This window comes from Mandrillus leucophaeus, unplaced genomic scaffold (assembly GCF_000951045.1).
Source record: "Mandrillus leucophaeus isolate KB7577 unplaced genomic scaffold, Mleu.le_1.0 Scaffold165, whole genome shotgun sequence".
NCBI lineage: Eukaryota > Metazoa > Chordata > Mammalia > Primates > Cercopithecidae > Mandrillus > Mandrillus leucophaeus.
Genome location: NW_012101643.1, coordinates 1,854,203 through 1,879,028, shown reverse-complemented (window position 1 = coordinate 1,879,028; position 24,826 = coordinate 1,854,203). Strand labels below are relative to the sequence as shown.

General features: G+C 37.7%; 1 protein-coding gene across 1 annotated transcript in view; it reads left to right on the top strand.

Moving 5' to 3' along the window:
* RYR2 (ryanodine receptor 2 (cardiac)) overlaps positions 1–24,826 on the top strand; it is a 620,934-nt gene that overhangs the window by 108,019 nt on the left and 488,089 nt on the right. Inside the window, 5 exon segments of the mRNA XM_011976391.1 lie at positions 2,479–2,553; positions 7,351–7,429; positions 10,285–10,397; positions 19,725–19,824; positions 20,525–20,621. Of these exon segments, the coding sequence (XP_011831781.1) occupies positions 2,479–2,553; positions 7,351–7,429; positions 10,285–10,397; positions 19,725–19,824; positions 20,525–20,621 (464 nt within the window).

The window sequence follows — 24,826 nt, the reverse complement described above, 5'->3', positions numbered from 1 at the left end:
TCTCAGTTATGTGAAAAAAGTGGTTTTTTGTTGTTTTTGTTTTTTTGTTTTTGTTTTTGAGACAGAATCTTGCCCTGTCACCCAGGCTGGAGTGCAGTGGTGCGACCTCAGCTCACTGCAACCTCTGCCTCCCGGGTTCAAGCCGTTCTCCTGTCTCAGCCTCCTGAGAGTAGCTGGGATTGCAGGTGCCTGCCACCACGCCCAGCTAATTTTTGTACTTTTGTATTTTAGTTTCACCATGTTGACCAGGCTGGTCTTGAGCTCCTGACCTCATGCGATCCACCCGTCTTGGCTTCCGAAAGTGCTGGGATTACAGGCGTGAGCCACTGCGTCCGGACCCCGAAAAAAAGTGGATTTTTTTTCAGCAGTTTTTCTTATTTTAATACCTTTTAATATCTGTTTTTAGAATAGTTCTGAGTTTTTTCAAGCAAAACATAAAGTTATTTTAAGAAGTTATATGGAACAACAAGAATGTGATATATGTTTAGTAAAAAGGTTATAATAATATTGGATATTGAAGCGTCTTTCTGTACTTCTTAAGGCACGGGTCAGTGTCATCACTCTTATTCTGAAAATTTTTAAAGACCTCCTTTTCCTGCAAACAGAAGTACAGATTTCTCGTCATAATATTCTGTGCTTTCCATGGTCTTTCCCTGATCTAGTTTTATAATTCCTGTGAAGTTTTCCTGTGCAACCCAACACTGAAATCCCATGATTGATTCCTCCTTCTTACACACCTTATGATTATATACCATGACCCTGTATACATACTCCTCACTCAGCCTGAAGTGGGCCTCCCCATATCCAGCTTTTCATTTGACACCTCTGCTGAGTGCTTACCATGGCCTGACCTCACACTCAAAGCTGGAGGTGAAATGATGATCAGCACAGTGTCATTGTCCTTGAGGAGTTTTCAGTGTGATCAAGGGGAGGAGGGTTCTTGGGTAGAGTGTAAGGTCAATGTACAGGTGTATACCTAGGGCTGCAGGAGGATGGGGAGAGTGACTAGCTTTAAGGAAACTGGATGAGGCTTCATAGAGGGAGGTAGTCTTTAATCTGAGTTTTAAAAAGTAGAGGGGGAAAACATCTGAGTATAAATGGGCCTGTGCAATTCAAACCTGTGTTGTTCAAAGTCACATGTACGTAAAATATGTAAAAGTTTCATTCCATTCTTATAAAAACATTATTAAATTATCAAATCAATACATATTTATTCTATACAGTTTGGAAGTTACAGAAGAAAAATCCTTGAGTTACACTAAGAGGAAAAAACTATTGGAGGCTTTCTTATTAAAAAGGCTTTATACGGCAGAGAAGACTAGAGGGAGAGGGAAAGTTGTGTTTGGAGATAGGGCAGCATGAAAGCAGTATGGCATACTCAGGGAAGGGAAAGTGAGTATGTTTGGACACAGGGTGATTGAAGATGAGACTAGAGATGAGTGAGACAAAGTCTCTCTGTACTTCTCAAAGGGGTCTCTGGACCAACAGCATCAGCATCACCTGGAAAATTACTGAAATGAAACTTCTCTGTAACTACCCCAGACCTACTGAATCAAAATCCCAGTGGTAAGGGCCAGGAATCTGTGTTTTTACAAGCTCTCCAATTTAAGAAGCACTCTTCTATTTCATGGAGAGGGATTGATTGGACTCTTTCCTGTAAGCAGCTGGGAGGAATGAGAAGTTTTTAAGCCTGGAGGCATTATGATCATTTTTGTGTTTTAGGAAGACTCATTCATTGAGTCAATGTTTATTTATTTATTTATTGAGATGGAGTCTTGCTCTGTTGCCCAGGCTGGAGTGCAGTGGTGCAATCTCAGCTCACTGCAACCTCTGTCTCCCGGGTTCAAGCAATTATCCTGGCTCAGCCTCCCGAGTAGCTGAGATTACAGGCATGCACCACCACGCCCGGCTAATTTTTGTATTTTTAATAGAGACAGGGTTTTGCCATGTTGGCCGGGTTGGTCTCGAACTCCTGACCTCAGGTGATCCGCCCGCCTCGGCCTCCCAAAGTGCTGGGATTACAGGCGTGAGCCACCGTGCCTGGCCTGAATCAACATTTATTTAGTGCTTCTTGTATATCCGGCGTGCAGGTAGGCACCTGGAATACAATGGTGATGAAGGTACCGTGGTTCCCACCCAATGGAAACCGTAATATAATGGGAAACAGATTATAATTAAGTATATTATGAATAAATAACTATAAATTATGATAATTATTTACTGATACCAAGTTTATTATTCAAGAACTAGATAAAGTGCTATTCTTGAACTAGATAAAACCCCATAATAGAGGTTACATGAACTTTATTCCAATGTATACATTATTTCAACAGCACTTTGCTTGTCTGCAAGAGTTCTTAATGCATTCTTTCCTACTAACGTTCCTTTAAGAACAAGAGAGTATTTTATCGACTTGAGAGTTAAGTTACCCTTTTGTGTTTTTCCCTTTTGTTCTCCTTTTTTCTCTTCTCTCTAAAGACTGCTCAAGGTGGTGGTCATCGAACACTCCTCTACGGACATGCCATATTGCTGCGCCATTCCTACAGTGGCATGGTGAGTACGCGTTTTATTTCATCTCCCTGTGGTCGTGCTGATCCATTTGGGGATCGGAAAATGGTCAGAAAATGCTGGTAGCATCATTTCTGCAATGGTATCAATGAGCTTGGATGTATGTATTCTTTAATATCTTTGTACCCTTGTTAGTTTCTCGTGTAAAAGACGAAAGTCAGCTCACATGACTTTTAAGGTCCTTCAGTTCTATCATTATATGCTTACCATGTTTAGTATCTTACTTTTGGTAGAGTAGTTTTAGGAGGAGAGAGGTGTAAGAGTCAAATAAGAGATATTTCTTTTCAGATTTTGTTTTAAAGCGTTCATTTATTAGAGAAATAAAGTATCTTTATTGAAAGATCAGATTTAAGAAAATCTACCTCTGAGCTCCGGTATTAGTTGTACTCACCAACTTCTTTTTCTTCTTCACCAGGTTTCTCTGTTTCCACATCTGCTCCTCCTTTCACCCAGTTATTCATTAGGCTTCTCTTGGGCACAGTTTTCTCGTTCTCTGCCTCATGTATATATGCACAAATATACGTGTGTATATGTAGATATGTATATATGTAAATGTTTTAAAAATATATTTTATAAATTCTTTAATGTATTCTTAGATATTACATATACAGCTGACCCTTGAACAACACAGGAGTTAGGGTGCCAATCTCCTGCACAGTAGAAAATCACGTACAACTTTTGACTCCTTCAGAAGATAACTATTAATATCCCACTGTTGACCAGAAGCCTTACCGATACCAGCCAACACGTATTTTGTATATGTATTATATGCTGTATTGTAATAAAGGAAGCTAGAGAAAAGAAACTATTAAGTATATCAAAAGAAAAATAGATTTTCTATACATTAACTGGAAATGGATCATCACAAAGACTTTCATTCTCATTGTCTTCGTGTCAAATAGGCTAAGGAGGAGGAAGAGGAGGAATTGGTTTTGCTGTCTCAGGAATGGTAGAGCGGGGAAGAGCATCTTACTAAGTGGGCCTGGGCAGTTCAAACCTGTGTTGTTCAAGGGTCAACTGTACATAAAATATGTAAAACAATATGCGAAAGTTTCATTCCATTCTTCTTTTTTGAGATGGAGTTTCGCTCTGTCACCCAGGCTGGAGTGCAGTGGCGTGATCTCAGGTCACTGCAAGCTCCGCCTCCCGGGTTCACGCCATTCTCCTACCTCAGCCTCCCGAGTAGCTGGGACTGCAGGGCCCGCCACCACGCCCAGCTAATTTTTTTTGTATTTTTTTAGTAGAGACAGGGTTTCACCGTGTTAGCCAGGGTGGTCTCGATCCCTGACCTCGTGATCCGCCCATGTCGGCCTCCCAGAGTGCTGGGATTACAGGCGTGAGCCACCACACCTGACTTCATTCCATTCTTATGAGAGCTTTATTAAATTATAAAAGCAATACATAGTCTATATGATTTGAAAGTTGCAGAAGAAAAATTCTGATGACACTAAGAGGAAAAAACTGTTGGAGGTTTTTTTTTTTTTTTTTTTTTTTTTTTTTTGAGACAGAGTCTCGCTCTGTCGCCCAGGCTGGAGTGCAGTGGCCGGATCTCAGCTCACTGCAAGCTCCGTGTTGGAGGCTTTTAAAAAAAGTTTTAATCTCTTCTGTCCTAAGGGTTTTTTTTTTTTTTTTTAAACATAATTGAGATCTTACTATATTACCAAATTTATATCCTTTTGTTTTTTGAGATAGGGTCTTGCTGTCACCCAGGCTGAGGTGCAGTGGTATGATCATGGCTAACTGTAGCCTTGAACTCCTGGGCTCAAACGATTTTCTTGCTTCAGCCTCCTGAGTAGCTAGGACAACAGGCGCCTGCTGCCACGCCTGGCTAATTTTTAAATTTCTTGTAGAGATGGGAGTCTCACCATCTTGCCTAAGCTGGTCTTGAACTCCCAGGCTGAAACAATCGTCTCGCCTTGGCCTCCCAAAGTCCTGGGATTACAGGCATGAGCCACTGTGCCCGGCATGACTTTTTTCTTCCTTTTCTTGTAACATAAGCATTTTCCATGTTGTTTAAATTGTCAATATAATTTTAGTGGCTACATGATAGTTCAATATCTAGAATATTATACAATATCTATAATAATATACTTGATCATTCCTTTTAAAAAGTAGGTGATTCCCATATTATGTAAATTGTTCTGAAGCAGAAGACTAAGTATCAATACCACTATCCAACAAGCACACACAAATTTTCAACCTCAATCATGGATATTTACGTGATAACTTTATTTTAATTGTCTATTTAATGAAATTCAAAAGTATAGGATGAGAAGTATAGGAAATACATGGACGTGACTTTAATGATGGTTTAATAATATCATTTCTTTTAATGTGTTATATCACATAAATAGGTCAGATAAGAAAACTCGTGATCATGTTAGCAAGTGCTGGAAAAGGTTGTTAATAAAACTCGATGCTCATTCTTAATAAAAACTAAACATTGATTATTTCCTCAGAGATAAAGATTATTAGTGTCAAATCAATAGTGAACATTGTAATTGTGAAATGCTGAAGCCATTTTTAAAATCAAATTAACTAAAGTAAAAATAAGAATGTGTTTTATTTACCATTGCTGACTAACATTGTTCTGGAAATTTTGGCTGACATGTCAAGATATAAAATAACATAAAACAGTTTCATAAAGTGGTTGGATGTAAGAAAAATATGTAAAAACAATTTGTATAGAGCAATCACATATTAAAATTTTATGGAAAGAATTCCACATTCTGCAGCAATCAAAACACATGAACTGCATGAAATAATAAATGTGAGGGTTTCTTTTAAGACAACTACTCTCTATACATAATAGTTGGGTTAAGAGCCTGAACTTGGTTGTTAGATTTGGATTCAGTTTGCTACATGCTGGCCAGCCTGGGATATTTTGCATAATTAAGCCTATAATTACATCTGAAATTTTTATACATTCATTAAATAAATATTATTTGGCATCTACTATGTGCTAGGTACTGTTTTAGGTCCTGGATATAGTAGTGAATAAGACCAAGTTCTTGCTCTCTTTAATGAACACTTAGTGGGATAATCATTGTATCTACCTCAGAGTTACTGGAAACACTAAGGAGAAAGCATATGTTAATCGTTACAGTGCCTAGTACTGTACTGTTTTAGAAAAAACTATAGAAGACTTTAATAGGAATCACTTTATTTTTGTCTAGGAAGTCTGATTATTGCAAAGTTGTTAATTTTTTAAAAAATAAAGGCAGATGTTAAGCACAGTTTATATTTAAAGTCTATAAACATAGGGGATTATCGTGGGCTGCCTGTCTTGAGGTCAGACTGACACTTCAGCTGTGGCTAAAAACAAGTTTAGGGACCCTTGAAGCCTCTTGACTATAACCTTGGGAGCCATTGCTTTTTAGTTAAGAGTCAGAATCAGAGTCTGCATTTCACATCCCCGTGACCCTGAATTCCACATAACATACCAGCATATCGGCCACTGATTGGTCCATCTGTCTTCTCACACTCACAGATGCACACTTAGCTGGATAGGCCCTATACCATCATAAGAAATTTCTAGCCTTTGCATTAATTTTCTAGTGATCCGAAAGGGGGCTTGCTGGCAGTGCACTTGCTTGGTGATGGTAGTGTGGTTTGAGATCCTACCACATTTATCTTTGTGTTTCTGTTCTTACAACACATTCATCTTTGTGTCTGTGTTCTTACAACACGTTGTGGCATGGAGGTTGGGGAGCAGTAGGCTTGAAAAATGATCCTAAACTTGATGTCCAAGAATATACAGTTAGGAACACCTGAGGGTGGGAAGAATAAGGAGATGACGGTGTTCAAGAGTGATTACTCCTGTGGAAAATGCACATGTATGGAGACACACAATAAACCTCATTTTAGTGCAATGACATGCTGTGCACCAAAATAAATTCTAGGTGGATTTCAAAGAGTTAAACATTTTTAAATGAAAACAAAGCTAGAAGATAAAAGAGAATAGTCTTCAAATTTGTTTGGGAGAAAGATTTCTAACTGTCAGATTACATTGTACTTTTGCAGATGATCATGAATATCACATGAAGTGAGAGATGTACAAATACATCCCCAGTTACTTGTCTTCCTGTACTGACAGAGAACATTTCCTTAGTCTTTTATAAGGGAAAAAAGACTACAATTCCTTTAGGATATTGCCCCTAATGCATGCTGTTCTGCCTCACAGACATTTAAAAATCTGTGTGCAGAAGCATCGAGATTTTCAGGAAAACACTAAGAACAGCAGGGATAGACGGATGCCAAATTACAGGTCAAAATAAGACTCCGCTGGTACAACTGTAAACCTTAATGATAGCCAGTCGCTGTGGCTCATGCCTATAATCCCAGCACTTTGGGAGGTGGAGGTGGGAGATTGCTTGAGTTTAGGAGTTTGAGATCACCTTGGCAACATAGGGGGATCTCATCTCTATGGAAAAAAAAAAAATTAACTGGATGTGGTGGTGCGCACCTGTGGCCCCAGCTACTTGGGAACCTAAGGTAGGAGGATCACTTGAGTCTAGGAGTTCGAGACCAGCCTGGACAACATGGTGAAACCCCATCTCTACAAAAAAAAGGAAATAATTAGCTTGGCATGGTGGCATGTCCCTGTAGTCCCAGCTACTCAGGAGGCTGAGGCGGGATGATTGCTTGAGCCCAGGAGGTTGAGGCTGCAGTGAGCTGTGATCACACCACTGCACTTCCAGCCTGTGCAACAGAGCAACCTTGTCTCAAAAACAACAGACAAACGAAGCCTCTACTTACAACTACTGATTTTGTATTTTGCAGTATCTGTGCTGCCTGTCCACCTCCCGGTCTTCAACTGATAAGCTGGCTTTTGATGTTGGCTTGCAAGAGGACACCACAGGTGAGCACCTTGTGCTGCGGGAAGCTGGGTTCAGAGAGAGCCCTGATGAGATTGGATTGGAAGAAGCTGGGAAATACAATACATGGGATGAATGTTCTTATGAATGGGGTCAGGAAAAAATGTTCTAATGAAAGTTTTTCCTAGAAGGGGGAAGTGTGTATCATTCCTCTTAGTTATTCCCACATCATTAGTTGGATGTTCAAACTAGGCTTCAAACCTTATTCTCCTTGTAGGTTTGGATAGAAAATTAATATTTACTACATGATTTACTGGATGTTAACCATATTAATGTGCACTAATTAGTTTGTGAAGTAATTCTACGTATCTCTCTCATCTTAAAAATGTTTTTAAGTCTGAAAATATAACATACTTGATGCCAACATTCAAATAAAAAGGTCAAAAATGAAAGTCTCCTTCATTTCTCTGCCCACAGGGCATTCTTCTACATACCTGTCCAAACAGACGTGCATTTTCAGATTTGTGAAACAAAAATGTATATATTAACTTTTTTTTTTTTTGGCGAATCAAAATAGGAGAACGCAAATTTGATGTTCTCCTCAATACTCTGAGGATTTTGCATTGACTTTATATACCCCTATAAAATTGGACTGTTTTGTCTTTTACAATGAGCATACATCCCTGTGTAATTAAAATAAAGACCAAGTAGAAAAAAGAATGGAAGGAAATAGTTCAACTTTTATTAAGTTGTTCCTTTGAAGAGTGAGATCAAACTATCCTCTCACTCCACTCCCCCTCTTTAAAGTATTTCCCCATATTCACTAAATTGTTTTTACAAACAATGAGAAGGTAAAAATAAAGCTATGTTTATGAGCCTCATACACATTTTAATAGACACATCGTCTTGTACAAGAAATTCCAAGAACCCCCAGCACCAGAAACATACATAAATATATTATTCTGATTTTGTTTTGTATAGACGCTATCGTTCCCCTGTATTTTTGCTAGTTTTTTAGTTATTCTAATTAGTGTATTTCAGCACAAGTTAAATGAGAAAATTGTCATTTCTCTCTTCATAAGAAGTAAAAGACACAGTCTAGAACTTGTTTTCATACATTGAGAAGATTATGTAATAGTCAAAACAAAACAAGTCAGTGTTTCTCCCTGCGTCCTAATTTCCTTACTCTAGTCTCTTTTTTTCCCATAGCTTCCTACTTCTTCTGAATTCCTCAGTTATTTATGGTATTTATCATTTGTTGTCTGCCTGCCTTCATCAGAATTAAACTCACAAGGCAGATAATTTTTTCTTCCTTGTTTACTGATGTATCCCAGCCACTAAAGCAATGATTAGCCAATAGTGGGTACTCTATAAATGTTTGAGTGAATGAAAAACTACCTGCAACTGTAAAAATGTGAATTGGATGAATGAAGATAAAGAATTACACCACGTGACATTCAGGTTAGATTATGGTTTGTATAAGTAAAGCAAGTTAGACTATGGTTTATGTAAGAAAAAACACAGATTATATATTGACTGTGAGAATACTTACAAAATATTATTTGGTAATTCATTTATTCATCCATGCAAAATGAATTTGTAGTGAGTGCTTATAATAGGCTAGCAGGAGCTGGAGAAACCTCAGTGAACAAAACATAACAAGTCCAACTAATAGGAACTTACGTTCTGGCCTTGAGGAATTAGTCAAGAAAAAAAAAGATTTATGGAAAAACCATAAAGTTGAGTGAAGGCAAAGAATGATAAATGATGACAGATTTTGTGAAAACACTACTCTCATTTTGGGATAGAAGTCGCATTTAGGTTTTCAAAGGTATTATGAACAGAATGAAGAATGCCATGCTGACGCTTATATGTTAGGTATTGGGAAGAAAGAGTGAAGAAGAGACATGTGGCTCATGAGGCTTATGCTTGACTTATCCTAGAAGAAATTGTTTGGTTGATGTAAACCAAGATCTTTTATAATTCATTCTTCTACAGAAGGATTCTCTTATATGTTACCTTTAGTTTAATAGAAAACACCATGGCCGGGCGCGGTGGCTCACGCCTGTAATCCCAGCACTTTGGGAGGCCAAGGCGGGAGGATCACAAGGTCAGGAGTTCAAGACCAGCCTAACCAACATGGTGAAACCCCGTCTCTACTAAAAATACAAAAATTAGCCAGGCATGGTGGCAGGTGCCTGTAGTCCCAGCTACTCAGGAGGCTGAGGCAGGAGAATCGCTTGAACCTGGGACGTGGAGGTTGCTATGAGCTGAGGTTGTGCCATTGCACTCTAGCCTGGGTGACAAAGCAAGACACTGTCTCAAAAAAAAAAAAAAAAGAAAAAAAATGAAAACACCACATTTTAAAATAATAAAGTAAAAAGGGGACAGGATAGTACAATCTTCAGATGACAATACTTTGCATCCTTTTTTTGAGTCAGCATCGAAAAATAGCTACTGAGAAAATTTTCAAAAAATTGCTACAACACAATCATCACATCACAAAACCCCAAGTCTTTTTGAAAATTGTCAAAAAACGAGATGATTTTATAGAAAGCAATTGAACGGTATAATGACATGTGCGTGTGTAAAGAATGAAATCAGATCAGTGTGAGTGGTGAATTTTGTCTTACATGAGTATAAATAAATATCCATTTAAAGCAATTCTTCGTGGAAGAAAAAGGCATCAGCATTCCGTAAGTGTCACACCCAGTTTCTATGAAAAGAATCTTATTTTATCCTAAGCTAAGACTTAATTCTTTCTCTTTTCTTGGTATAAGAGATTAATTTGCATTAATTCCAGATTTCTGGAAGTTGTGTGTTTGGAATCGTTGGCAAAGAAAATAGATTTTAACCCAGAGGAACTTTTTTTGTGTTTCACATATCCATCTCTCTGCAGGGGAGGCTTGTTGGTGGACCATACACCCTGCCTCTAAGCAGCGATCAGAAGGAGAAAAAGTACGAGTTGGAGATGACCTCATCTTAGTTAGCGTGTCCTCTGAAAGGTACTTGGTAAGTGTGGAAAGTAGAATCATGTATCTGGTGATATGCTAAATGACAAGTCAATAAAATAATCTCTTTAAGGTTTATATTGTAAATTGTCTACGACAATTGCTTATAACCATTCCTCTATCTCTATTAGATTAATTATAAATACTTTCCTAAATAGAAGAAAAATGTGATGTGAGTGGAAATACAGTGAGTGGAATATCAGGTTTGTTCAGGCAGGCTTCCCTCGTGACCTTGATATGCATGTTCATGATATTGATAGTACCTTTTAATAAATTACTTTATTAATAGAATGTAAATGCAGTCTAATTAGGAATTAAAAATTCCATGGTCTTTATTTTGCACCTGATGAAAAGGCTATATTAATGAGGTTGTGATTACCTCTTTTGATATTTATGAAAGCAAATTATTATGTGAGGAACACTTGCCTTGTTAAGAAAGGAGAAATAGACAAAATAAGAAACAGTTTGAAGTCTGTCATTGACATTGCATTGTTTCAAAGAGTAGGGGCTGGAAATGGGAGAATGAAGAAAGAAGTTTGTGTTTAATCATTAAATGTTGTATTAGTCTGTTTTCATGCTGATGATAAAGACTACCCAAGACTGGGCAATTTACAAAAGAAAAAGGTTTATTGGACTTACAGTCATGGCGGAAGGTGAAAGACACGTCTCACGTGGCAGCAGACAAGAGACGAGAGCTTGTGTAGGGGAACTCCTCTTTTTAAAACCATTAGATCTCATGAGACTTATTCACTATCGTGAGAACATGGGAAAGACTTGCCCTCCATTATTTAATTACCTCCCACTGGTAAGATTTGGGTGGGGACACAGCCAAACCACATCACATGCATTTTGAACTTTTGTGGTAAGGTCAATATGTATTTGATTTAACTTATTTAGTAAGTTGTAGTTTTGCCAGAGAATAGTCCAATACAGAAGTTTACAGTAAATTGAAATGAAGTAAGTTGAAATAAAGATGTGAAGGATGCTAGAGCAAAATATTCATTTTAAGGTTGAAAAGTGACTACATAAATATAAAATGGGGCATTGTAAACTTTATATGAATATTCACGTGAAAAATCCCAGACATCACCGTGTGTGATGATTGAAACAAAAATCTGAAATAGGGCACGTGGCAATTTAGCAGATACTGGGGTATGGAAAGTGTTTTACCATGACCATAAATCAAAATGTAGTTCATGCGTTACTGATTTAGGATTAAGTAAGTAGTTGATACTCCCTTGTTCTATAAACATGAACTAGGGTAAGTTTGGGAGTGTTGTAAGTCAGTTTTGGTTTACCAATACTCTTAATTCCAGATTTGAAACATTTCTAGGAAGATTGGTTTTGTTTTATTTCACTTGCCTTGTAGAAGAGGTAATGATGAAGACAAGGAAATGGTATAACAGTGTCTCGTGTAAATGACAGAAACTATTAAATTAAATGAAGTGTGTGATGTTGCATAGCTATTAGGGAGGCCTGGAGTGTTTCTCTACTTTTGTCCCTTAACCAGTGTAGATAGAAATAGTCACCATGTGAATTTCTAAGATAATACAGGTGTGCAGATTGTAAAATAAGCACTTATTAAGTCCTTGCTATATGCCATGTGCTATGTATGTTAAAGTGATGTGTTTTGATCAGATATGCATTTTGAATTGCAGTTATACCTAGAAACCAATAGCAGTAGAAATAATTCATGCACACTTTTTAATATATAAATTATACACATATTCTATTTTGATTTCAACATAACTATGAATTTTTTCTTATTGTTGTTGTTGTTGTACAATTTGTACTTCCGCTATGTATCAGAGTTTACTTGACAGGATGGCATCATTATGAACTGAAAAATTAAAAATCCAGACCTCACAGGGCCAGGACTGTTCTATCTATCTATCTATTCTACAACTAACCACCTGAGAAAGTCATCTAATTCTCTGAACTCTGGCTTTCTCATCTGTAAAAAATGAGGTTGATGCTAATAATAATACATAGTACCAAGGTTATTGTGAGGAAGCAATGAGATAATGGATTTAAATATGGGCAGAATTAAAAAGCACTATACAAGTGAAAGTAATAATAATAATGATACATGAGATTTACCTCCTATGGAAGGAAATACACCTCATAATTAATTAAAATTTATGAGTGATTTCCAAGCTACATTTTATTTTATTTTATTTATTTTTTGAGACAGAGTCTTGCCCTGTGGCCCAGGCTGGAGTACTGTGGCGATCATAGCTCACTGAAGCCTCAACCTCCTATTCTTCCCAGTCAGCCTCCCAAGTGGCTGGAACTATAGGGATGAGCCATACCTTGCCCAGCCTGTGCTACATAGCCAATTATTTATGTTCTCTTTCCTGGTAACCTTTCATATGGAGCTACAAGAGAGCGGCCAACCAGGTTGTTCAAATTTCGCTTTCATTTGGTAATGAAGTCGTTGCTTTTATTGTTCATCTCTATGGACCTGGCATATGGCAGAAACAACAGGAAAGGCCAAGGACACATTACTCATGCTTTCTATCCTCAAATAATTAGTGGAGAAAACAAATCAAACACATACAGAGCTGTATGAGGATACTGTAAGACAGTAAATACACATTACAGTGTAGCTTGGAGATACTGACGGACATTCCTATGGGTATAGAGATGGTGAATTATTATCTTACATTCCCACCGTGGTGGATTAGTAGCGAGTATATGAAGTACTATGGTGTGGATTCAAAGATTTATTTGGAGGACTCAGTGAAAAGGATCTAGAGAAATTGAAAGATCAAGAAGTGAGTTAGTGAAAGGACTTTGGGATAGGCAGAGGTAGTTGAAATAATCTGTAGAATAAACCCTGAATAACTAAAGATGGACTCTGTGTGTGTGTGTATATGTATACATATATATGTGTGTGTATATATCTGGAGTCTGGGAAATAATAAAGAACTTAACTCATAGGGGTGTTATGGGATTAAATGCTGGAATCCAACAAGGCTCGAGGTTCTGTGAATGGCACATAAAAATTGTTTAGTAAGTTACTGTCACTATTTACTTGAGAGATTTGTGCCTGTTAAGAATAGTTAAAGAAGCTGGGCATGGTAGCTCACGCCTGTAATCCCAGCACTTTGGGAGGCCAAGGTGGGCGAATTACTTTAGGCCAGGAGTTCAAGACCAGCATAGCCAAAATAGCAAGACTCTGTCTCTACTAAAAAAAATACAAAAATTAGGCCAGGCCTGGTGGCTCATGCCTGTAATCTCAGCACTTTGGGAGGCCGAGGCGGGTGGATCACCTGAGGTCAGGAGTTCAGGACCAGCCTGGCCAACATGGTGAAGCCCCGTCTCTACTAAAAATACAAAAATTAGCCAGGCGTGGTGGCAGGTGCCAGTAATCCCAGCTACTCGGGAGGCTGAGGCAGGATAATTGCCTGAACCCAGGAGGCAGAGGTTGCAGTGAGCTGAGATCATACCATTGCACTCCAGCCTGGGCGACAAGAGTGAAACTCCGTCTTAAAAAAAAAAAAATTAGTTGGGCTTAGTGGTGCACACCTGTAATCCCAGCTACTCAGGAAGCTGAGGCGGGAGAATCGCTTGAATTGGGGAGGTGGAGGTTGCAATGGGCCGATACCATGCCTCATGCCACTGCATTCCAGCCTAGGTGACAGATTGAGACTCCATCTCAAAAAAAAAAAAAAAAAAAAAAAAAAGTGTTTAAAGAAACAACAGATGTTTAACTAGAAGAAGACAGTGGAAGGAATATTATAGGTGATATTAAATAAAGATCTATCAGGTGAAAGCAAGGTTCATCTTCTGAGGAGGTGCTGATGTTGTTAAAAATAAGTAAGTTTTAAAATGTCTGATAACAAATTAGTTAAAACTACCTTCTAAAAATAAACATTTCCAGTCATTGATTTTACAGCTCTGTAGTCATCGGTGTCTATTGACCGATGAAGGATTTTTCTTTCACTAACAGTGATGGTTAAGCTAAGATTAAACTAATAGTGCATGGGGTACACTCATAAAGCTTACAACTATTACAATGCTAAATTGATGAGAGCTGGTTTGGAGGGTTGGTTTTCACCCTGTCCTCTGAGAAGATGCCTTGTGGACGGACAGCAGAGGATGCTGTGGATGGCACCTGGGATTGATCCACCGTTGTCTGCTGTATGCATTGAACACTGGGGCACAATTTCTGAGGTATAGAGGGTCTCAGCCTCTAAAAATGATTGTAAACGCCTCACCCAGATAATGTCTTTTCTCATTTTTGCTATTTTATATTCTAATGTCAAATGATACATTAATCTTCTTTTCAAAAATATCCAAAAGGAAAGAAATTTTTTTGCTCATTGAAAATCTTATTTTCTTTTAAAGAAGGCCTTAGCAAAGCACCTTAAGAGAAATATACAATTTAAAATAGAGAAAACATGGCCAAGTAGATATTACTGACTGAATTTATTTCAAACTAAACAAAATAAAACTTACAAAACAATTTTTTTCTGTGTGTTAGGTGTAAAAATCACTCCAGTATGTACAAATGTTTTCAGTCTGAGGATTGGATTGTTTGCTCTGGAAATGTAGATTTCCAACTGATTTTCTACTGATCGGGTTACTTAATGAAACAGGCCAAGTTTTTCAGATCTGTGAAAACATTGCCAAACAAACAACTGATTGAAAATATATTGGGAAAAACAGAATGCTTAATCTAAAGGGTGATTATGAGAAAATGCTTAAGAGAAAGCTATTCTACAGTTCAAAAAATTTACTTCTTTCTTACCCACCTCTAACTGTCTAATACAAAATATGGGTAATTATTGATTGCATAATAAATTGCTGAATTGCCTCAAGTTGTGTGAAAATAATGATAAAAGAGTGATCATAAATATTTTCGAGTGATTTATTATATGAACCAATTCAGTTTTGATTGATTTGCCTTGAGCCTTTCTTTCCTCTGTGGCTCAGGTAATGAAACCATAAAATATTACATTTGAAGAGAACAACTGTTTCTCTGCCCCTCATTTATTTATTTATTTATTTTCAGAAGAAAAAACTGATGCCTGAGGAGTAATATGACTTGTTTACTTGTGTTTCCTGTCCGAATAAATGACAATGTATTCGGAATGTTGCATCACCAGGGCCGAAGTACCTGGAAGTTTAATAAAAGATGAATAAATGAGGGAATCATTGCATCAGATAAGGGTTCAATTCAGAGATTCTTGGTACGAAGTTTTTGTACCATGGACTTCCATTGCAGGCTGATAAAACTTATTGACTTCATCATAAAAATGGTAAAATGCATAAAATACATGGATCAGAAAGGAAACTAAAGGTATCAGAGTATAATCTGTGTAAGGCGATTTATCATGTCCCTTCCATTTCTGAGATGTTGTGCTTCTTTCATGTAATGTCTTGTTACTCTTGGATCAGCAGTCTTGATTGACAAACCCTCCGACGACTCTGCATTCCAATCTACATTTTTTTTCTTTTCTTTTTTTTGGGATGGAGTCTTGCTCTGTCGTCCAGTCTGGAGTGCAGTGGTGCGATCTTGGCTCACTGCAGCACAGCCTCTGCCTCCCGGGTTCATGCCATTCTCCTGCCCCAGCCTCCCGAGTAGCTGGGACTATAGGCGCCTGCCACCATACCTGGATAATTTTTTGTATTTTTAGTAGAGATGGGGCTTCACTGTGTTAGCCAGGATGGTCTTGAACTCCTGACCTCGTGATCCACCCGCCTCAGCCTCCCAAAGTGCTGGGATTACAGGTGTAAGCCACTGCGCCTGGCCCTCCAATCTACATTTTTAAATACGGTGTCTTCTGAAGATTCATGTGCCTATTAGAGCTTGAAAATCACTAATCCTAGGATCAAAGTGAGACCTGGGTGCCCAGAGGTTGGTGGCCAAAGCCCCTGTACTGCTGTTGGTGGATTGATGCTACCATATTTTCCTGTAAATCCTACAGTGGTTCCATATTTCAGCCTAAGGCCAACTTGGCTTTCATCCTCTGCCAATGTCTGTTTTTGCTTTAAGGATAATTCATCCCAATTTCAGTAATTGAAACTGTTGTTGCTTTCTGAATATTGCATACCACAAGCCTGACGTGATGCAGTTTTTACCCAGACTTCCCTTTGCTGTTTAAGCAGCAAAATTGGAAGCATTCAAAATAGAATATTTTCTTTAGAAGAGTAGACCTTATTTAGAGAACTTTCTGTGATTGTAATATAATCTTAAGGACATATTTGGGACTTTTTCCCACAGACTGAAATTTTCATGTTTATGGTTCTCTCATATTTATTATTTATCTTCAGGCATATATATGATTTGGAAATGGCTTTTTTAACTCCCTCACCCTATTTTGTCACTGCTGTAAACACCTTATTGCCTAAAATAGAAGGTCGTTGGCCTGGCGCCAGCCTTTGTCTGTGGGCCTATCAGTGATTCCACCTCTTAGCATGTGCTGTCAGCTCCAAAGACGAAGCTCTGGGCTGTAATGTATGTGCCCGTATCTCCACCTTTGTGCTCACACTCTTGTCTTCAACACATTCCCCTTATCACACATTTCCCTTCTCAGAACTTCTGAGAGGGCCAGGGGGCTCAGCTCACTTCCGATAGCAAGGTTTCTGGTATGTTAAAAATAAAAATTCCCAAATGGTTTACAAAAATGTTTGGTATGTTTTACGTGTTTGCACATAGCACATTCACATTATTAATCCACATACTCAAATCCAATGTATGTAGACACTTGTTTGGGGACAGCATCTCCAAAGATATGAACGTGAGACACAGGCCAAGTGATCCTACTGCCTCCCTCAAAGCCCCCAACCCATGAGAAACTCCGCGCTCATTTTGTTGTCTGGAGTGTTCTCTTCTTACAATTCCTGTAGCACGTTGATTACGATTTACACAGCATTTTTAAAGGCTTTTCCCCACCTTCCAGATCCATTTATTTATTTATTTATTTATTTATTTGATGGAGTCTCGCTCTGTCACCCAGGCTGGAGTGCACTGGCATGATCTTGGCTCACTCCTAGTTCTGCCTCCCGGGTTCGTGCCATTCTCCTGCCTCAGCCTCCCGAGTAGCTGGGACTACAGGTGTCCACCACCATGCCCGGCTAATTTTCTGTATTTTTAGTAGAGACGGGTTTCGCCATATTAGCCAGGATGGTCTCGATCTCCTGACCTCGTGATCCGCCCGCCTCGGCCTCCAAAAGTGCTGGGATTAGAGGCATGAGCCACCATGCCCGGCCCTATTTATTTTTTAATTTAATTGGTACATAATTTTATACATAATTGGTACAAAATACCACATGTAGCCTATAAATATGTATATATTTTACATATACATATACATATACATATACATACACAAAATACATGCACAAAATTCTGTACCTCAGTATATAAAAAGTGTAGCATGCAATGTTTGAGGTGATAGATATCTCAATTACTCTGATTTGATCACTGCACACTGTGTACACGTATCAAAATATCACATGTGATATGTTTATATACTGAGGTACAGCATTTCGTGTATGAATTTTTTCTATGAGATTACAAGCACCCTTGGGGTGGAGAATGTATACTATTAATATACATAGTACATTCAGTGAACCCATGATGAATTAACAAATGATGGTAATCTACGTATCATAATATTACATGAACTTTCACTTGGTCACAAATATAAGCACGGGTATTTTGAATTGTTTTCAGAGTGTGGTTAAAATCGGTGTCATTCACATGGATATGTATGTGTGTGCGCATGTGCACGTGCTTTTTTTTTTACACTAAGTTATTGAAATAGTATTTATGGAATAGCTTAAAATATGTATTTTTAAGTTTATGGTACTTTTGATTTTATGATTTTGGTTATCTTCTCCACATACATGTTTATTGGATAACATTGCCAGATGCTAGGAATACAGCTGTGAACCTGTGTCAGGTAACTTCTAAAAGGCAAAAAGAAAATAATCCCAAGAATTTCATTGTGTGATAATTGCTTTGAAGGGAACTATATTCTGCTTGTTTGTTAAAGCAGGTGGGATATGATTTATTTGTAAACAAACAGTTTTAACATATTGGAGAAGAAATTGAGTCAATAAAGGAATCTTAGCTGGGATTACATTAAGAATGACAGATTGAAGTGAAGAAGAAATTGTACAAAAGCAGGCAGCTAGCTGAGGTTGAGGAGAGGCATAAGAGCAAATTATTGCTAAATCTTATGTATCAGCTGGTAAACTTTCAGTCTTACTAATTGGAAAAACGACTGATAAACCCTATATACATATCACAATGTTAAAAGTTTCTTTGGTTTTATTTTTAAGAGAAAGAGAGTGAACGACCTCTTCTTGATGGTGACTTGAGAATAGTATCTTTATGTTAAAGAGATCCTTAGGATGTTTAAAAGGCCTCTGGAGTACACCTAAGGTGACTACTTTAGGCTATGACTGATCTTCATCTAACTAAGATGGTCAAGATTTCTGGTCTGATTAAAGTCTGTGAAATCTTAGGCTATCATCAGCATTGGCAAAGTGTTACAGAAACATTGCAGGGATATTGGCGATGTTTACTGAGAAGACTCTACGAAAACAGGTGGTTGCTGTATATATGTTTGAAATTCTAGAGGCAGCCTAGTAATGATTAGTAAAATAAGCAAGGCATATGGCTGTACTCATAATTTTGTTTTTCTTAGTTAACATTCCATAATTCAATCTTACGGCTCTAAAAGATATTAAGTATGTTTTATTTTAATATGTTTCTATTTCTAAGAAGGAAAATCTGAAATTTGGTAATACCTGAATTTTGGAAGAAATGTAGCTTGGTTTTAGATAGCTGTTAGGAAATATCGCCATCTAATGGCTTTTGTATCAAATTGCAGATAACAGTTCCTGAAGGACTCCGTAAAAGACCCTGTAAGATGCCTAAGGACTTCATAAAATGAAGACTCAATAAACTTGGTCCAATAGATTTCACTTACTTCATCATCAAAAAGTTGTCAGAGTGTGATATGTGGAAAACCCAATTATAATTTTAAGTGCTCATTTTGTTCATCAATCACCCTTAAAACAAAAATAGTATCTTGTTACAAATAAACTTATTTAGTGTATTCATTTATGCATATTTTGATTATTGACTTAAGTCAGTAACTGTTCGAATGAAGTTTTAAAATCCCTAAATTCAGAGAGGAACTTCTTTTCTTCTGACTAGTTTTTTGATTCTTGAATGACAGGTTGAAACAGATGTTCTCTATGAACATAACCAAATCAGCAATGTTAAGTTTGCATTGCTAGAAGCGCTTACATATTACAGCTTACCAGAGCCTGAAGTGATGCCTTCTTTTGCCTCTTGATACAGCACTTGTCTTACGGCAATGGCAGCTTACACGTGGATGCCGCTTTCCAGCAGACTCTCTGGAGCGTGGCCCCAATCAGCTCAGGAAGTGAGGCAGCCCAAGGTAAAAACTCCACTTCAATTAGACGGCCTGTCCTTGATGCAAAGTTGACGGTCATCTTTGGAATTGTGATAATGAGCTGATTGTTAATTAGAACTTTTGTCTGTGTCTAAATATTCTGTAATGTGCATACCTGACATTTGAGGATCTTGTTGAAATTGCTGTTTTAAAAGTGAAGCTTGGGTGAAGATTAATCTTCCATTATTTTTATGCTACTGTCAGCTTTAGTTTATTTGTGTGTGCTTTCCGTGATAGCTTCCTATGGGTTGTTTTCTTCAATTTTTTGACCTCAGGGTGTTGCCTAGTTGGACTAATGTCAAGATTTCTTGTTTTCTGAAGTCATGCCTTATAGCCGGAACAGGAATTTTACAAAAAATCAGGGTTTCCTAGGGAAATATCTGTATATGTTCTGGCTATTACAACTTATATAGGTTCACATCTGATTGAAATGTGTTTGTGTGTTTAACAGAGGATTTTATGTGTTTGAGGTCCTGCTTTTAGTGGGAATATCCATAACTGTGGGACTTGGGCACCTGGGACTCAGAGGGAACAGCAGGCACGGTCTATCTCTGTGACCTTGACTAGGTCCTTAAGATTCACTAGACTTCAGTTTCTTTATGAAAGTAGATTGGACCAGATGATCTGTCCAGTTAACAACATCTGACCCTGACAGTCCAAACTGAATGATTTTTAATTTTTACAGGGTATCTCATTGGTGGTGATGTCCTCAGGTTGCTGCATGGACACATGGACGAGTGTCTCACTGTCCCTTCAGGAGAACATGGTGAAGAGCAGCGGAGGTTGGTACCCGAGCTCATTGCATTGAGATTTGCACTCTTTTGCTTTGATGTAATGTTTTTAAAAACTAGGGATCTATTTGTTCAGGCAGTAGCATCATACAGGATGGGTTACTGACATTCATTGGTTCACTGAAGTGATCCATTTGTTGCCCCCCCGCTTAGCTTTTTCTCATGTTATATTTCTGTTACCTACCAATAGAAGAACTGAAGATTTTTGTATAATTAAAACGTATTAAGAAACGCTGAACAAAATAAACCAACCGGAAAGAGTGACCACATTGCATTAAACTACTTAGAACTTCACTAAATGCTCATTAGTTTTGATTAATTTTCTTTTTAGAATGTGTAATCTCAAACTCAGTTTTGAAGTCAGAGTTCTCAAATTGCGTACAATTTTAGGACCCTTTGCTATGACCTCTCATTTATTGATACAGATGATAGAATTGATCACTTTCTCTCATATTTAGTGTGATATAATACCTCTCTCATGTTAAGTTATTTGGCACTGGGACAAGATTAAAATAGTGTGAATCTACTGCGAAAAGTGCACAAATATTACAAAACCATAAAAATATTTAGGATAGTTTGATTGCTACTGCTCTACCTCACAAATTAATGGATGTAGTAAGATGAATATGTAAATAAGATATTGCAGTGAGAGAAGGCATTGTGTGCATGGTTTTTTACATATCTTTAAATCTTTTAGTGGATATTTGTCATATTAGCATGGACACTTAGGTAACTATTAGTTAATGATTATTTATTTTTATAATTTAATACAAATATATAGGGACCATTTAGAAAATTAATAGCCATTTAACCAGCTGCATAATCTCAGGAAAAGTACCTCTGAAACCTGGGTACTGGGTCTTAACCTCTGTTCCCAGGTAGACCTAGATGATGGTCAAGAGTGACATACATCCCCTGGAAACATTCCGTAAGCTAAAAATGCCGCTTTCAGTAGGTTTAGGAAGAAGATGCCGATGGTGTCAGTAGGGTTTGTATAAAAGATAACGGAGATTGTAAGCCACTTGGATGAAGGAATTAGTTTCAAACACAAGTATAAACTTAAGAACTAGAGAGATGGCAAGTATATTCTGGGAACAGCAATTATTCCAGAGTGATGAGGGGGAAAATGGAAGAAAAGGTGGAAAGTAGACAAGAGAAAGATCCTCAGTGCCATTCCCGTGGGTAGGTTTTTATTCTGAGGTTGTTAGGAAGGGATGTGGGGATCGGAGTGGAATAGTTAGTTCTCCTTTAAAATAGTAACTCTGTTAGGCAAGGAGAGCTTAGATTAGAGGTGGGGAGAATCTAAGTCAGGGAAATGAAATGCAGTAATTCGTGTGACAAAATCTAAGAACTTAGCCCAGAGAATGCCATCAGAATGGATACGTTTACTTGCATCATAGACATTTAGATAAAAGCGATGGGTTTAGGGGAGAACTAGATACAGACTGTGAGAGAAGGTATCAAATCCAGCACCATCTTGTTTCTGCCTCAGGGGAAGACAGCTGGGGCTAAAGGATTGCAGGAGATGGTGCATGTTTGCTATAAAAGATGGAGTTAAACTTTGGTTACACATGAGTATAGTCTATGAGACGTCAAGTAGGAAATTGGGATTTCTGAGTCTTTAACTGAAAGCTTGGGATGGATGCAAATTATAAGTGTAAAGTGGATATTTAAAGGAATGGGGTCTATCATATGTTCATCAGATGGAGAGGGAGGAGCTAGGAGCTGGGATTAGATGTGTTTATCAGTTTGGGCGTTGCCTTATGAAGGCTGTAAAGCCCTAGAATAACCTAACCAGGCGGGAGGCTGAGGATGGATTCCTACAGAATGCTGATGTTTAGGATGTGGACAGAGAAACGAGTCAGCAAGAGAGTCAGAGTGATAGTTTAGTAGGGAATCAGGGAAATTAGTCATTGAAGCCAAAGGATTGAGCTGTGGATATGTTTAATGCTATGATGCATTCATTTGGAGTTAGGGCTTATAAGAGACCATGCCAGAGTCTTTGGATCCTCAGTCCCTGATTTGTTAAATGGAAGACTTAGACTAAGTGATTCTTAGAGCACTTTTAGCTGTATCTACAGACACTGTAGAGCTTTGTGGTTAAGGTAATGGACTCTAGAACCAGACAGATCTGGGATTGGGCCTCTGCTCTGCCACTTACCAGTTGTGTGACTCATGTAGGTAACATAATCTCTTTAAACATTGGTTTTCCCTCTTTGTAAAATGCAGCATAAATATTATCTCCTACTTTGCAGGGCTATTGAAAAGACTAAATAAGAAAATACACGTGAAATACTTGATGCATATTGAGAAATCAACACGTTTATTGTTGTTGCTGTTAGTATCCCTATTATTTAGACTGAAGAGGCAGCATTTAGCCAGATAGATTAAAAAGTTTGAGGGACTCTGGGCATGTGGATGACAGAATGGTACAGCATAGACTTTATAGGAAGAGAGGCCAGACTAGATCCAAGAAGATCCTTTTGATGGCTAGTTATGATTGCAGAGAAATCTAGGGGACAGTTCAAAGATATTTTAATCATGTTCTGGACCCACTCTCCTTTTGCATATTTGTTGAAGCCTGCCCCTCCTTTCCAAATACTCTTCTTGATTTCATGTTGATAATTTCAGTGTCAATTTAATCTCAGCATGTAATGAGACCAGCCTATCAGGACTCTTAGTAGGTAGTGATGGTGGTAAGAACATGTTTGTTTGTGTCACTTTTTATAACATATTTACATGGGTGAAATTAGATGAAAATGGATGTCAGATTATGACTTGAGGGAGAAAATGAGTCAGCAATAGGTGGCACAGAGCCGAAGGGATGTAGCTTAAGAAAAAACTGCTTGTGTTAGTTATACTAGGATTGAGCAATTATTTGAATTGAATGATAAAAATAATTCCTTGAATTTCAGTTATATAGCACTTTGTTATTTCTAAATCTTGTTAATACCATTGCTTAGAAAATTTTCAGCCTCCCTCTGTTATTTCCCTAGGTCATTGTAAGGAACTTGGGGGAGGCAAAGGATGGCTCAGCCTGGAAGCAGCCTTTCTTTATTTGATATCAGTCTTTACTGGGGGAGACGTGCTTAATGATGATCTAAAAATATATTTTTTTCATTCATTAAAGAAGTAAAAATAATTTGATTTCTGCATAGTGACTTGAAAGCTAGAGAAGGTCCTGGGAAATATGTAAAAATTTTTTTTTTTACCTTTTAATTCTTTCCTGTAATTATGATCTGGCTATACTCATTAGTTGTATGCTGTTGTTAACATTAAATAACTAAAGTTCAATTTACTTTTTTAGGAGACATAGTGGAAACTATTAAGGAGATAGCCAGAAGAGATGTTTACTTCTGAGTGATTTAGGAGTAGTCTGGTCATAAATGCTGTGTGTCTACACGGATTTGTCCACCTGTTCCTGCTTTGTTCTATTGACAGTTATTTAATATACATAACTGTAGTTGTAGCTATTGAAAATCCAGCTCAGTTTTGGGTTTTATGATTCTGGATATCAGTAGAGTTACCTTTGCCTTCCTCTTCACATTTAGATATGTATGTGTATGTGGTTACCTATTCATTCTCCTAAAGAATGTTAATAAAGCTCTGAGAATGAAGAGCATATAGAGCTATTCAATTAAGAAGAACTAAATTGGAGATGAGGCCTATCTGAGTTAAACTAAATATTTATCTTTTTCTCATGCTTCCTGCCCATTTTGCTTTTATGGATTGAATTCTGATGTGTTCATGAAATACAGCATCACTATTGTTTTAAGTTACTTGAGATTTTTTTCAGGAAGACAAATCGCTCTAAAATGACTAGTAGTCAACTTGTCTAAGCAACAAAAAATAGTGAAAATATAACCTATAGTAGTTGTGAGCAGTCAAGTAAAAGGGAGAGATCCCATGAGTATTAACTATAGTGTCATAACCTTTTAGTTCTTATTAAACTCTTCAATTAGTGAGATAGAATGAGTTAAAGAGAAGCAAGTCTGGTAGTTGGGAAGGGATGTGTCAGCATCCCTTGTCAATCATGTTTTAATTATTGCTTTAAAAATGGACTTTTGGGCCTGACGCAGTGGCTCACGTCTTTAATCCCAGCACTTTGGGAGACCAAGGCGGGCGGATCACGAGGTCAGGAGATTAAGACCATCCTGGCTAACATGGTGAAACCCCGTCTCTGCTAAAAATACAAA